Source organism: Scleropages formosus, chromosome 16, assembly GCF_900964775.1.
Source record: "Scleropages formosus chromosome 16, fSclFor1.1, whole genome shotgun sequence".
Lineage (NCBI taxonomy): Eukaryota > Metazoa > Chordata > Actinopteri > Osteoglossiformes > Osteoglossidae > Scleropages > Scleropages formosus.
The window spans coordinates 12,849,407-12,862,224 of NC_041821.1; the positions used below are offsets into that span (position 1 = coordinate 12,849,407).

Below are 12,818 nucleotides of genomic sequence, written 5' to 3' on the forward strand. Positions count from 1 at the left end.
CAGTTAGGAGTCAGGTTAGAATGGTGTATTTTTGTTTGCTTTATTTTGATAGGGTAGACAATGTCATTAAGGGTAGGGTTCACTTTTGTTTGTTCTGTTGGCATGTCTCACCCCTGGAAAGACGGCTTATGGGTTGCCAATGGTCAATGAAGCAAACCCTTTTTCATTCTGAAAGAACTGATGCACTTCCTTCTGGTGGCAGTCAGTCCCAATAACCATGTGTTGCGGTCCAACCCTAGACTGGGCTGTAAGAGTTACAAAATGAAGTTTAACACACAACCAGCGGCTATTTAAATAAATTTTAAAAGGTGCACAGAGCAACACTAACGAGAGGGAAACGTCGAACACGTGGCTATGTGTCAGTCCTCTCAGTGTAGGAACATGTGCCCAGTATACAACACCACTCACCACCTAATGATGACAGATACTGCAGACAGCGGTAGGCCTGCATCCCTCTAGCATAATGGAGGGTTCAAACACACATAGACACGAAGCACTAGTACACTTCACTGAGGAGATTAAAAAGCTAATTCATTGTCATAACTTTTACCTGTTGAGAGTAAAATCCCTAACAACTGTATTTCATCTCATAGAAAATCCTTGTAATATAATAATTTGATAGCTCACTCAGCTCTGCTGCCTTTCGGAGGGAACAAAAGCATCCACCACAAGGGGGGAAAGGTAGATGTCATCAGTCACTGTCTTGCCTGACTTTGTCAAAGTTCTAAAAATGTCTAGAAAACATAAAATTATGAACAAGATGGAACAGGGCAGATGGAGATGTTACTGACCTCAGTTGTCCAGACCTTCTTTTTGCATCAAATATTCAATTGTCACAAGTATCCCTTTCTTCCTCCCTGGCTCTGGATCGGGCAAACTGAAGGGAGCAGCACGTCTCCTTTCAGAGTGTCCGGGAGGTCAATGTTCAGGGACGCTGCAGTCTCCAGTGTCAGTCATCCAGAAGAGCAGCTATAGTCCTGTGCATGTGCAGCATCATCAGTCCCCTTTGTCTGCTCTTTTGGGGTGAAGGCACGGTCATTGGCTCACACGCTCACACGCTCCTGAAGCCACATGGATCTCTAGCATGTGACCGCAGCCGTTGTAAAACAAACATCAACAGCTACTGTCGATGGGTCTAGTGGCTATTACCCTCTGAATTCTGCTTCCAGAAACTTCTCATGACCAGCCATTTCCCAAAGTAGAACAACTATACTGGCCAACAGATGAGTCCTGTCACTTATATCTAACATGAAGGGGCCAAAAAGCCTGCCACATCAACTAGGTTCTAACGGAGTGCTGTCTAGAGTGTCCTTGTATTGTTCTTTGGAAAAAAATAACAGCGCTGACAAAAGCAGCCTCTCAGAGAATATCTAGTGCATCTGAACTTTAACATATGGAAAAACTTCTTTGCAACACAGACAAGACAATCCCTCAATGGGGTATTAAATCAAACCTGTACAAAGAGGTATTTTGAGGCATTTACCTGGGCTGCTGTCAATCGGGTAGAACATATCTACGATGGGGTTACCCAGTGCCCCACTCCAGAAAAAAAAAGGACAGCAGAAGACTTCCAGGTCCTGAACAAGGAATCAGCCACGGAACAGATCATCCACATCCATCACTCATTTGAAAGATAACAACATGAAGCCAACACAATCCGTGATGTCAGAGCAAGGTTATTGTGATGATATAGACCAATAAGACAATGGTGCATAAACAGAAAAGCAACTTATTATTGTTATTGCTTAGTTGCTTGATCTGTAAAATATTGTTCTTACATTTCACTCAGCCCTGCCGATGGCTACCTACTGAAGTTATTCAGATTAAGAGCATTGCTCATGGGTGCTACGGCAAGGGTTCTTTCTTTGTGGTACAAATCTGCATCCTTAATAGTCAGACTTTTTCTGTTTGACCACAAAGGTGTCTCTTGGTTCAGCAAAGTGGCTTTGTCCTCTTTGCTAAGGCAGCCCTCACTGTATGAGAGCAGGGCCTAGGACCTTCAGCGAGAATATTGACTCTGCAGTTATGCAATGGTGATGCTGTTCTACTACATCACACATCTACATTTTCAGGCAACCCACCAGTGCTCCTTGTTCCTATAGCATCTTTGACAACCTAGCCAGGTGATTTTCTAGCTTCCAGGGGTGTGTAGAAGGCCATATGTATTCTGTCAGGTGGACCTGTGTGCCACTTCAGCCTCTCTTTAGTAGTCAGTAGTTAAAAGTACCATAAATGGCTCACGCATGCACTTCAAAGAGATATTTTTTAATTATTTAACTACCTCTACATAGTAGAAATGGACCGCAACCATATTAACAACAACCGAATATCATTTTCCAAAAGGAAAAGCAGAAGAGCCCTTGCTTGTAGTTACCCCTTGTACCATCTAGATGCATGCAAGGTGCTGAGTCAAACCTGACTGCTTTGTGTGGATTTCAAGGCAAGGGAAGAGCAAAGGTAAGTTGTCCGGCCCTTCCTCCATATGTGGGGGGGCAAACACAGAGCTGCCCTGTACCCTAAGCAGGACTTGAACCCCAGACCCACCACACAACAAGGCACCAGCCAAACTCACTGCGCCACCACAACCCCTCCACCCTCTGGATACTACTACTTAAATGCTGAGATTTCAGTTTAGTATTTTTCAACTCTGTCTAACTGCACTTGGAACGTGGATACTTTAGACTTATCTTACAGCATTTTGAAGGAAGTTAAACTCCCTGGTGTCTTACAGGCTAAGACGGTAATGCATTGAGGTTCATATGAACATCAATGCTTCTGATAGTGCTATCAATAACCATTGCTATTTAAGATACTGCAGACTCTGTGTCTACTGCTATGATAATGCAATCAGCCCATCTAGTAAGACATTCAATCCCTATCATGTATACTCATTGCCAGGAACACTACTCTGCTACTTTGCCATTCTGTTGCATTCTTCTTTACTGTCAAAGTGAAGAACTCCCCAACATGAGCTGCACATGGTGGAACTAGATGGTTTGTGCTTTCACTGGACTCCAACCGCTGTGCAAAATCTGTTTCATGCCAAAACATAGGTGAGCAGCAAGCTCCAGTTCCTCAGCTGTACACCTCCATGGAACCCCTGTTTCCGGGAAGAACCTTCCGGCACCTGGCAGGCCGGATTTCATTGCTCACAGTCCCATACTCGTCCTGTCAGCAGCAGGATGTAAGGCATGCTTCCCTGCTCCAATGCAATATGCCTACCGGTGCAGACCAAGGGAATTTCAGCTGCTATCTGGCTTGACTGCAGAGCAAATCCCTCAACTGGCATCCAAGATGATAACAGCCTGAAAACATCTCTGAGATCAGAATGTCAGGGGCACCTCTCAGGTACTTTCAAAGCAGTCAAAATCCAGGGGGGCGCTGTCATGCCAGAACAAGGGACGCCAGAGCGAAGGTGAGTGGGACCCAGTCGCGGGTTCTGTTTAATGAGCAACAAATGCAAAGCACGAGAAAAAGCAGTAGTCGGGACAGGTGTGGGTCAGGCGATGTGCATTCGGAGTTTCGAGGACAGACAAGGAACGTAGTCGAGACAACGAAGTGAGGTCAGAAGCCAGAAGAGCAGGACATATAACAGGCGAGAATTGCTGGAGAGACTGAAGTCACGGTTGCTCGTGAGAGGTTCCACAATCAGGCGTGGACTCCCGGTCCTTTTAACCTCTGCCACCTTGATGAGGGGCAGGTGCGGGCTGGGTGCATGTGACAGGGGCATCTCTGCACATCTACACATAGACCTAGATGTCTCATATTCAAAACCCTCTGATTTTGTTAATAGAAGGTTGTACATTACTACACTCTTTCTCTATTAAAATTTAAAAAAAATAGAGAGGAAAACATACACAGGTATACCCCAGAATACAGTTTACAGATTTTCAGTATGAGAGCCATATAAAAGTTGTACCCATGTTTAGTATACGGACTGACTGCTCCCAGTATTAAGGATTTTTTTTGGTCGCTTGAGGCCGACGTCTCCCCGATGATATAGTTATGAGCCAATGGGGAACAGACCTTTCAACCATGATGTAGCAGTCATGAGCCAGTCAAGCACTGACTTTTCACCAATGACATCAAAGTCCTGAGTCAATCAATCGTGGACTTTTCAACAATATGTAAATGTACTGTATGTGTATTTCGGATGTTTAAGTGTACCTACTGTACACTAGTGAAACAAAATTTCTGCCCTAATTTATTATTTTTAATTTTTTTCTTGATTATTTCTATCTTTCCTATGTTTTAATAACTATTTCTTGAGACTTTTTTAAGTGCTTGGAGGCTGTTTTTGGGTATATTTGGGTACGTCCATAAAGCCCACGGAAGCATATTTTTATATCCTATTTCAATTAATGGGAAATGACCTCAGGGTTTACAGACCGTTTTCAGGAACGAATCAGGTGTGTATAACGGGGAACACTTAAAATGCGATGATGAAATTTAAATTGGTGACACAAAATGTAAGATATGAAGACAATCTTGGTTGGTTAATATCTGGTTAACAAAACAGCTTCTAAAGGAGGAGCTCCACCTTCTGCTCCCTGGGCAGTGCCCATGGGGAAGTGGGCTTTGGGACCTGATAGAGGGGTAATGTAGCAGGAGCCAAATTCTGACTCAGGCACAACCCATATGGTTTCAAAGCAGGGAGCCTAATTGGCGACTGCAGGCTGACTTGGAATCATTTCAGAGGTGCCCCGCAACCTGAGGCAGAACCCATGGGTTTCCATAGAGTCACTGGTCCTGCTGATACTCAGAAACCATTACATACCCATATAAACCACCCTGTCTGGATTCTTACCCCTGGGCTCACCCCCTTTCGCTCACTACCTACCAATAGTTCTCCTTAGCTCCTCACACTGGCTGATATGCGGCAACTTCAGCATCTCCTTCCATTTCTTGCTCCTTCCGTTCCTCTTCCCACCACCGCCTGCCAGGGGAGAAAGAGAGGGAGAGAGGGACAGAGAGTGAGCAAGCAAGGCAGAGAGAGATAGACAGAGAGAAGAACAGAAAGTGAGATTAGTCTTGGGGAAAAGGTACTCCTCGATTCCTAACTACTCAAAGAGGCATCTCCCTGAAAACTGTGTTTGACACAGAGATAACAGAATGCTCACCAGGACTGGCCTTCCTATTACGGCTTAGGTAAAAATTCTAGGAAAGCCAGCTAATCCCCTGTCAGCAGCAGCCTAGCTCGAGCTTGCCAAGATGATCAACAGAACAACTGTTTTTCCTCAGCAGTTCCCCTTCAAAGGTCAAAGTGAAGGACAACACAAAGAGTCTTGGGCATAAGACTCAACTTCCCTTCTGTGGGCTTTGCCCATCCTCAGCAAGACCCACTGCTCCTTCCCTACCCTAGCTGAACCGGAGCCAGCCCACAGATACTCATCACCCGAGAGCAGCTCAACAAGGCTCTGCTGGAAGAACCACAGAATTCCCAACGTTACTTGATCGGAAAGTTCAAAAAAGCCATTGCTACAAGTGCTCCACAAAAGGCGTGGCAGATACCAGAGATCGCTCATTTTTTACATCCACTTAGACTGTGAGTTTTATGTGACAGTGGAGAATAAGCTAAGGGCATCAGCCACTCTAAACATGATTCCAAGGTGTCCGGAGGCCTCTACTATGCACCTCTAGCCAACGTTCAGGCCAACCATAAGGGTTGCAGTCACAGAGACCAGAATCTACACTGTTAAGAAAACTGGTATGACCCTTAATACGCCTTGCGTTTTTTTAGAGTGGCTGGAAGGAAATTATATTGATCACAATGCTGACATCAGTGAGGAGCCCATATACTGTATAAAGCATGTTTCACGTCAAGAATTACATTATAAACATATTTTTCCATGCAATTCTCAGATAGCGCTGGTGGAACTATAAATGATACATTGGAGGAGTGTGGACTGGTTTACTGCTATCTGTAGTTCACTTTTTCATGCAGTGTTATGGTTTACATGGTCTCCCTCCCTCCAGCCTAACACACTGTGATGCCATCATCCAGATGGCAAACCACTGGTTGGAACAGGCGAAACTGGAGTCACCACGACAACCCAGTGCGAGAGCAGCCTGCTGAGACTAGGTAGCTCTTATCATAGGGACCCTGCAGACGGTGAGAATTTGAGGAATTTGTCCACAAAGCAAAATTGTAACTTGTACCAGGATAGAGGTTACTTCTCCAGTAAATCACTTCTCTCTTTTCTCCTATTGACCCTTCCCAAGGCTGAACATTAACTGTATACATACAAAAACCAGAGCATGTACAGTATATCCATAACAATCACTAGATACAAGACCCTGATGGCTAATCAGGGTTTATTTTATAATGTTATACTTCGAAAGTAAGAACTTTTCAAACACTTCCTCTTGTTTATTCTTCTATTTCACAATCCAATCCATTGACTGAAAGGAAAACAATGTAACCCACTCAGCAGTTACCCGTTCAACTCATGAACAGAGGACAATGGAGCGCGAGCAAACAACAGCATGGATCCCACTGACCCCAGCGCGGCCTGGAGCCAGCTGCCTTGCAGCGTCCAGGAACCCCTCGGCCATGTGACCACCCTCGGGAGAGGGTCCAATGGGGGTGGGACAAAAAGGAGGTGACGTGCCTAAAACGGGCTGTCCGAGCAGAGAGCAGAGCTGCAAACTGCAGCCCACAGCCAACGTGGCCCCCTGGGCATGGAGCCCACTGGTGACTCAAGGGATAAGTGCAGGAAAAATGACAACACTGGCCAGTAAACACAGTAGTGTTTCCTGTTCTAAGGCTTGACGTATAGTTCATCAATACAAATGTTGCAAGTGTTTTAAAAAGTCTTGATTGGGAATGTTGCATTGAATTTTACATATATCCACTTTTCCCCAAAGCGACACACAACTCAAAGGAAACAGGAGTGCTTCAACAACAGGCGAAGAGTTACAGAGATGTGATTGTTGAAGCAGTCAATCCATCCAGTACTACTGTTCCTGCCAGTGCACATCACACCAGTAGCCGCATATAGGATTGATTCTGATGGGATAAACAAATATGATGGTGACAGGTAGAGTGAAGCAAGTTTGTGTAGCTGTTAGCAGATCAGGAGAGAAGTGGGACTGAAAGAGATATGTTTTCACCCCATTCTCAGATACTGAAGGGAATTCAGCAGTTCTGAGTGAGAAGGGAGCTCACTCCGCCACATCTGAGCCAGAATTAAGAACCTACAGACTTTCGGACCTTGAACATCTCATGGAAGGTGAAACAGTTTTTAAACCCTAAAAACTTTATAAACTAATTTGTATTATAAAACATACTTCATATATATGCGGATCTGTTCAATAATATCTGTGACTGATGCATTATAGAGATGATTTTGTTGCTTAGCCAAAGACTTTGATATCTGTGAAATCCAAATGATGTCCATTTGTTGACTAGATATTTCACTGGAGCAATTTGTTAAATGCACACACACACACACACACACACACACACACACACACACACACACACACACACACACACACACACACGCACACACCGTTCAATAGCAGTGACTAGATATGTCACTGGAGCAATTTGTTAAATGCACACACACACACACACACACACACACACACACACACACCGTTCAATAGCAGAACCCCCTATGTTTGTCACCACAACGCTACCCTCTGGCACAGCAGCTGAAATGTATGCATGTGTGTCAAGGCTGCAGATTAAAATAAAAGCTACCTTTCCCATCTGCTTTAATCTGAAGCCAATTGCTTGAGAGTGAGACAGGAATAGTGGCACTTAGCATGAGTAGTGGTCTTTGCTGGAGCCTTTCACAGCCAGTGGTGCCTCCTCGGATCGCTCACGACACAGCCCCGGGCAGCGGCCCCGTCCGCTGGGGAATGCATCATTAACCGCTTATGTTTATTTGCACTTAACATGCCACCCGGCGATAGCGCCGAAGACCGTCTGTTTTCCATGACGCGCTAAACAGAGGACAGCATCGAAACAGCATGCTCAAGACACCCACGTTATCAAGACACCCACGTTAAACTGTGTTGATAGTTATGATATTGATATTCCTTCTAATTGGTTTATTAATCCAAGAAACCCATCCACGATACTCGACAAAAATCTCATTAATTGCTTTGCCAACAAAACGTCTTCTGTTCTCTAATGCACAGTGTGACGGCTCTGCAAGGCTAACGGGTGTGAATGATAATAAACAAACAGCGAGTAGCTTTGCCTTGATTCGTTCCTTCAGGACTTGTAACACAGAGGCCTCAGATTTTGCATGGTGGAGTAACAAATACTATGGTTTGGGAACAGAATGGGACACAATGGTGCACTTATCTAAATAGCAACAGCACCATCTGAAAGAACAGAGGAATGAATGGGTCCAATAGTTTCACTTCTTGAGGTCCTGCAACCCCAATTGTCCAAAAAGAGTTACCCAATAAGCAAACATTTCCAGCAGAAGACTAACGGCACAAGACTAGTGGCGTGGAAAGTGTTACACAACCAGCCATGTTTAAAGGGCCTCTTATCTGTGGCTGCTGGGGAGGAATGCAGGCGGCTCTGCCTGTTGCTGAAGCTGGGTCTCTGAACGTGTTTCCTCATACACGACCGCCCAGCCCATAGTATCATCTTACAGTATCAGCGGTGACCCTCTGCAAAATTCCTCTCGGCGCCTGCTAAGCAAAGCAGATACCATCTCTGTAAAAAAGTCAGAGCAACTGGTCCAGAAGTGACGTGAAGCCAGAACGGGTCAATGGGACTGTCCGTCACTACAGAGACACCACAGAGTCCAGACATGAAAATCATTTCCGGTACGCCGGATATGCCAAATAAAATGAAACATGCTTCTACAGGTTTACCAACTTACAGAAAACACATTTTTGTAACATTCGCAGTACCATAATATTATCATCTTTCATTTGACAGAACATCCAGAATAAGGTACAATACCCTGTTTGTAATTCTACATTTCTGAGATGGTGGGGGATGCGTGTAAATTAGTCCAACCACACAGATGGAGGGTTGGAAAAATGCCAGTTTGCACCAGCCTACCTCCCAGGCCCAGTTGACCCCAGTCACTTGTGGATATAGCCAACGGAATCCAGATTCCATAGCAACCAGGGAAGCAACAGGTAAGCTAGGGCATTTCCTCTGCAGTGCTGTTGGGGGCCATGGGAGTATGCTTCTCTGTACTTGGAACATTCAGGGCATTAAGAGCGGGTCACTTTAGACTGACTATTCGCACTTCCCTTCCCGTGTAACAAGCAATTCAGCAGGGTCACATGTGTGGTCTCTGCAATTAATATTTCTATCAGTTTTATGGAAAAACCAAGCAATCAGGTCTCCAGTTCCACGTTTGCATCGGAGACAACGGTGGTCGTACCATTATAGTAGCATAACTTTTTAGAAAAATGGCAAAGATGGCAGTTTCTTGTTGATAAAAAATTGTAAACTAAATGAATAAAAAAACTAAATAAATACTGGTAGGGTACCAGCTGTTAGAAAAACCCACAGATACATTACATCAATGCAAGCTTGCTGCTCTGTGTCATTACAGGAAATATCATGCATACAGATCATTTGCTAATGAAAGAGAAACCACAGACTTTTGCAGTTGTGGCTATTTTCATTCTTCTATACCAATATTTATGGACTGTCTAACAGGAATAGTTCCCTTCAGGCAATATACCGTATTAACAAAGCATATTTGCGTCGGCAACGTTTCACTTCCATTTTGTTTCCAGAATGAACCGCAGGCAGCTCTTGGTGTGACAGATCTCACGAAAGCATAGCGTCCATTGGAACAAAGTAACAAAGCAGGTACATCACATTTATTGACCCTGGCAGTATCCAAGCCAGCCTAATGGACCAATTTCCTGCCCATTTAATCAAACAATTAGTTTAATTGGCCCTGAGCAATTAAGAGGCCCTTCAAGAAGAAGCAATACAATATGTTAGGTTTACAGATGCTGCCAGAGAAATATTAGAGGAACATTTCATAGCATCTAGGTAGTGGTTCGGAGAAGGGCTGAGAAATTCCCTTCTTGAGGAGAATGGTCATAGAAGTAGACATGTACATACAAAGGATCCCATCCACAAACACTTGAGACAGTGGTTGACAAGCTCCTGGACCACAGGTGCTTCCAGCCAGACCAGAGTTATACCAGATCTCCTTGAAGAGAAAAGATCCAGGCATTTATGTTTATTAACCCCATCAGAAAAAATCTTCAATAACCATCTAAATAAACCTGACCAATGAGAGGAAAGAAGAATGTGCAGAGTGTTGAGACCTTGAGATCAAGGATGGACCCCAAATGAATTTCACACTGTATGTCTTGCTTTCAGGAATGAAATGATGTTTGGTCTATTAAAAGACCATCAAGAAAACAATCTCAGTGTCCCTAATTGGACAGTTCAAGTACAGGAATACTGCTACATGCCACAGCACAGAAAGGAATACTGCAAGACAATCGAGTTGGGCTCTTTGTTCCAGACCGCTGGAGCATGCAAATGATGTCATCCTGAGGTAAATCCTACTGCCCGCTCCCCCCCAATCCAGGGAGCATCTGTTTGCACAGACGTGCGCACACACTACACACAGCGGCCTACCCGCGTCAACACGGGCTGACCACAGTCTCCCTCCCCATTATGAAGGCAGGCCTTCCCCGGTGAACTGAGCGACACTAGAGCGTTCTCTCTTCCAAAGAGCAGCTCAGTGTGATCCCACAGAGGAAGCACACAGGGGGCGGGCTTGCGATGAGAGGAAAAGCAGACGCCATAGCAGAGTCATAGAAATCCCTGTGCAGTCAGTTTACTCTTTTATTCTCAGCCACCATGAAGCCACACACAGTGTAATAAGAATGGTGACGACTTAACAGACCATTAAGCATGGGGCGGCTGTTCGACAGTGTCATCAGCCTGCCTGGCACCTTAAGCTCATTGGTACTGAAGTTAACAGCAACTGTCCTTCTCGCTAATTTATTGATATGCTGTCTGCTGAATCTCAACCTACTCAGCTTATAGAACTGTATTGAACTGAGCTGTTGCCATTTCCAAGGGAAGCAGAACTACAATGTTGCCATTGGTAACCAGAATTTGGACAACACCATTGCTACTGATCACCGCTCAAAAAAATGGGTGACGAATAGCATGGAATACTGAGCCGTAATTCATCTTAACAATGTCACAACTTGCCGATTTACCAGTCAGTCGATGGAGGGGAAACAATCCCTTCACATACAGGCAGTGATGGCGGCGCAAAGGGGTCTCAAGGGCCACTCTAGAAGATGCTGGGAGGAATAACCGGGAAGCATGACTCAGCAACGAGCCCCACATGCGTCTTTGGTCCCGGAATGCCCTAAAGGCAACCAAAAAGAGGCGTCACCGCGACTGAGCTAGGGTGCCTTTAAGGCACCATCAAGTGAGGGATCAGCCCCAGCAAAAACAAACAAGAAGGAGGCTGCTGTTTAATTCAGGCTGGATGAGCGCACAAGGCCGATCTTCCAAAGCCACGTTGGAGGGAAAATGAAGGACAAAGCCGCGTCTGTCCCAGTCTCTCAATGGCTGCCAACCAAAGAAGATACCAAGAGACTTTCAATTACTAAAGTGGAGAAATGGCAGACCTGCTAAGTACAATCAGAGCTTTACGATCTGGAATGTTTCTGATGGGTTGTGAAAGACACCACAATGGTTTATTAGCACTAGAGTATAGGCAGACCTTGAGTCTGTACATCTCCCCAGATTCTGGAATGTAAGCAAAATTCACCTAACCTCCATAATTATAGAGCCTTCCATGCACGCTATGTAAAGATAGCATATACAATATCTGCTCTTCAACAATCATATATAAAACCATTTGTTTAGAGCAACTTTGACATGCAGCAAAAACCTTTCTGTGAAAGCTCTTGGATTCACAATAACAACTGATTTTTTTACAGAAAACAGTGGATTGTTTCATGAAATAACTAATGAATAAGAATGGGACTCTATACAGTGTGTGTTGTACAAAGCGATAAATGAGAAACGCCCACTTTTGGCTCCAAGGAGAGGAACTGCTGCTGTATCCCTATGAGAGTCAACAAATTAGTGAGTCAATAGTGTAAAACTATCATTGCCATTCAGACAGGAAACAAAAAAGACGTGTGGTGGGGTGGGGTGGGGTGCCAAACTACTGCAAGGCTGGGTCACTTTTCAGGGTGAGAAAGGCTGTCTCTTTAGCAAATCTACATGAAGAGACCTTTGATGTCAACCTATGGAAGCCAGTGGTCAGGAAACTGTTATGAGTTACACATAATAAGACAGCAGACAGCCCTCCTGTGAAGTTTCTGTTTGAGAAGGCTGAACTCAAAGATTGTGGGGGTGGGGGATCCAAATGGAAAAAGCAAGTAACTTTGACATTATGCTAATGCTAATTGGCTGTGTCTTGGTTTAAAGGAGAAGATTTGGATTTAACAGTTATTTGCATTGGTATGCAGCTCAGTGGAAAGCATGCGACTCGCTTCCATTTTTCCACATGGTACAATGTAGCTTACGCTCACCTCCTGAGAGTTTATCATTTCATTCACTCCACATGGTCTGAACCAGCATTTCAGGTGTTTTCGGGGGCAATCAGAACCCTGCAGCTTAAGTAAACTTGTAAATATTGTAGAACCCTCAATTAAATTAATAAATTCAGTTTGTCCTTTGAACAGCTCTGAACCATAAAAAAGAGGCTTCCTCATATCAACTGCTTACACCATGTGCTGCATGTTTACAGCCCAAATTTTAGCACATCTGCGTACTTTTTGTTTCATTGCATCCTTCTGTTGGGTACAGGCACTTTGGAGCCTTCTAA

General features: G+C 44.5%; 1 protein-coding gene across 1 annotated transcript in view; it reads right to left on the reverse strand.

Annotated features, from left to right (window-relative positions):
• The window catches only part of LOC108925730 (G protein-coupled receptor kinase 4), a 54,212-nt gene that overhangs the window by 26,279 nt on the left and 15,115 nt on the right, over positions 1–12,818 (reverse strand). The window contains exon 2 of the mRNA XM_018737925.2: positions 4,841–4,936. Within this exon, the coding sequence (XP_018593441.1) occupies positions 4,841–4,936 (96 nt within the window). The remainder of the gene's footprint in view (positions 1–4,840; positions 4,937–12,818) is intronic.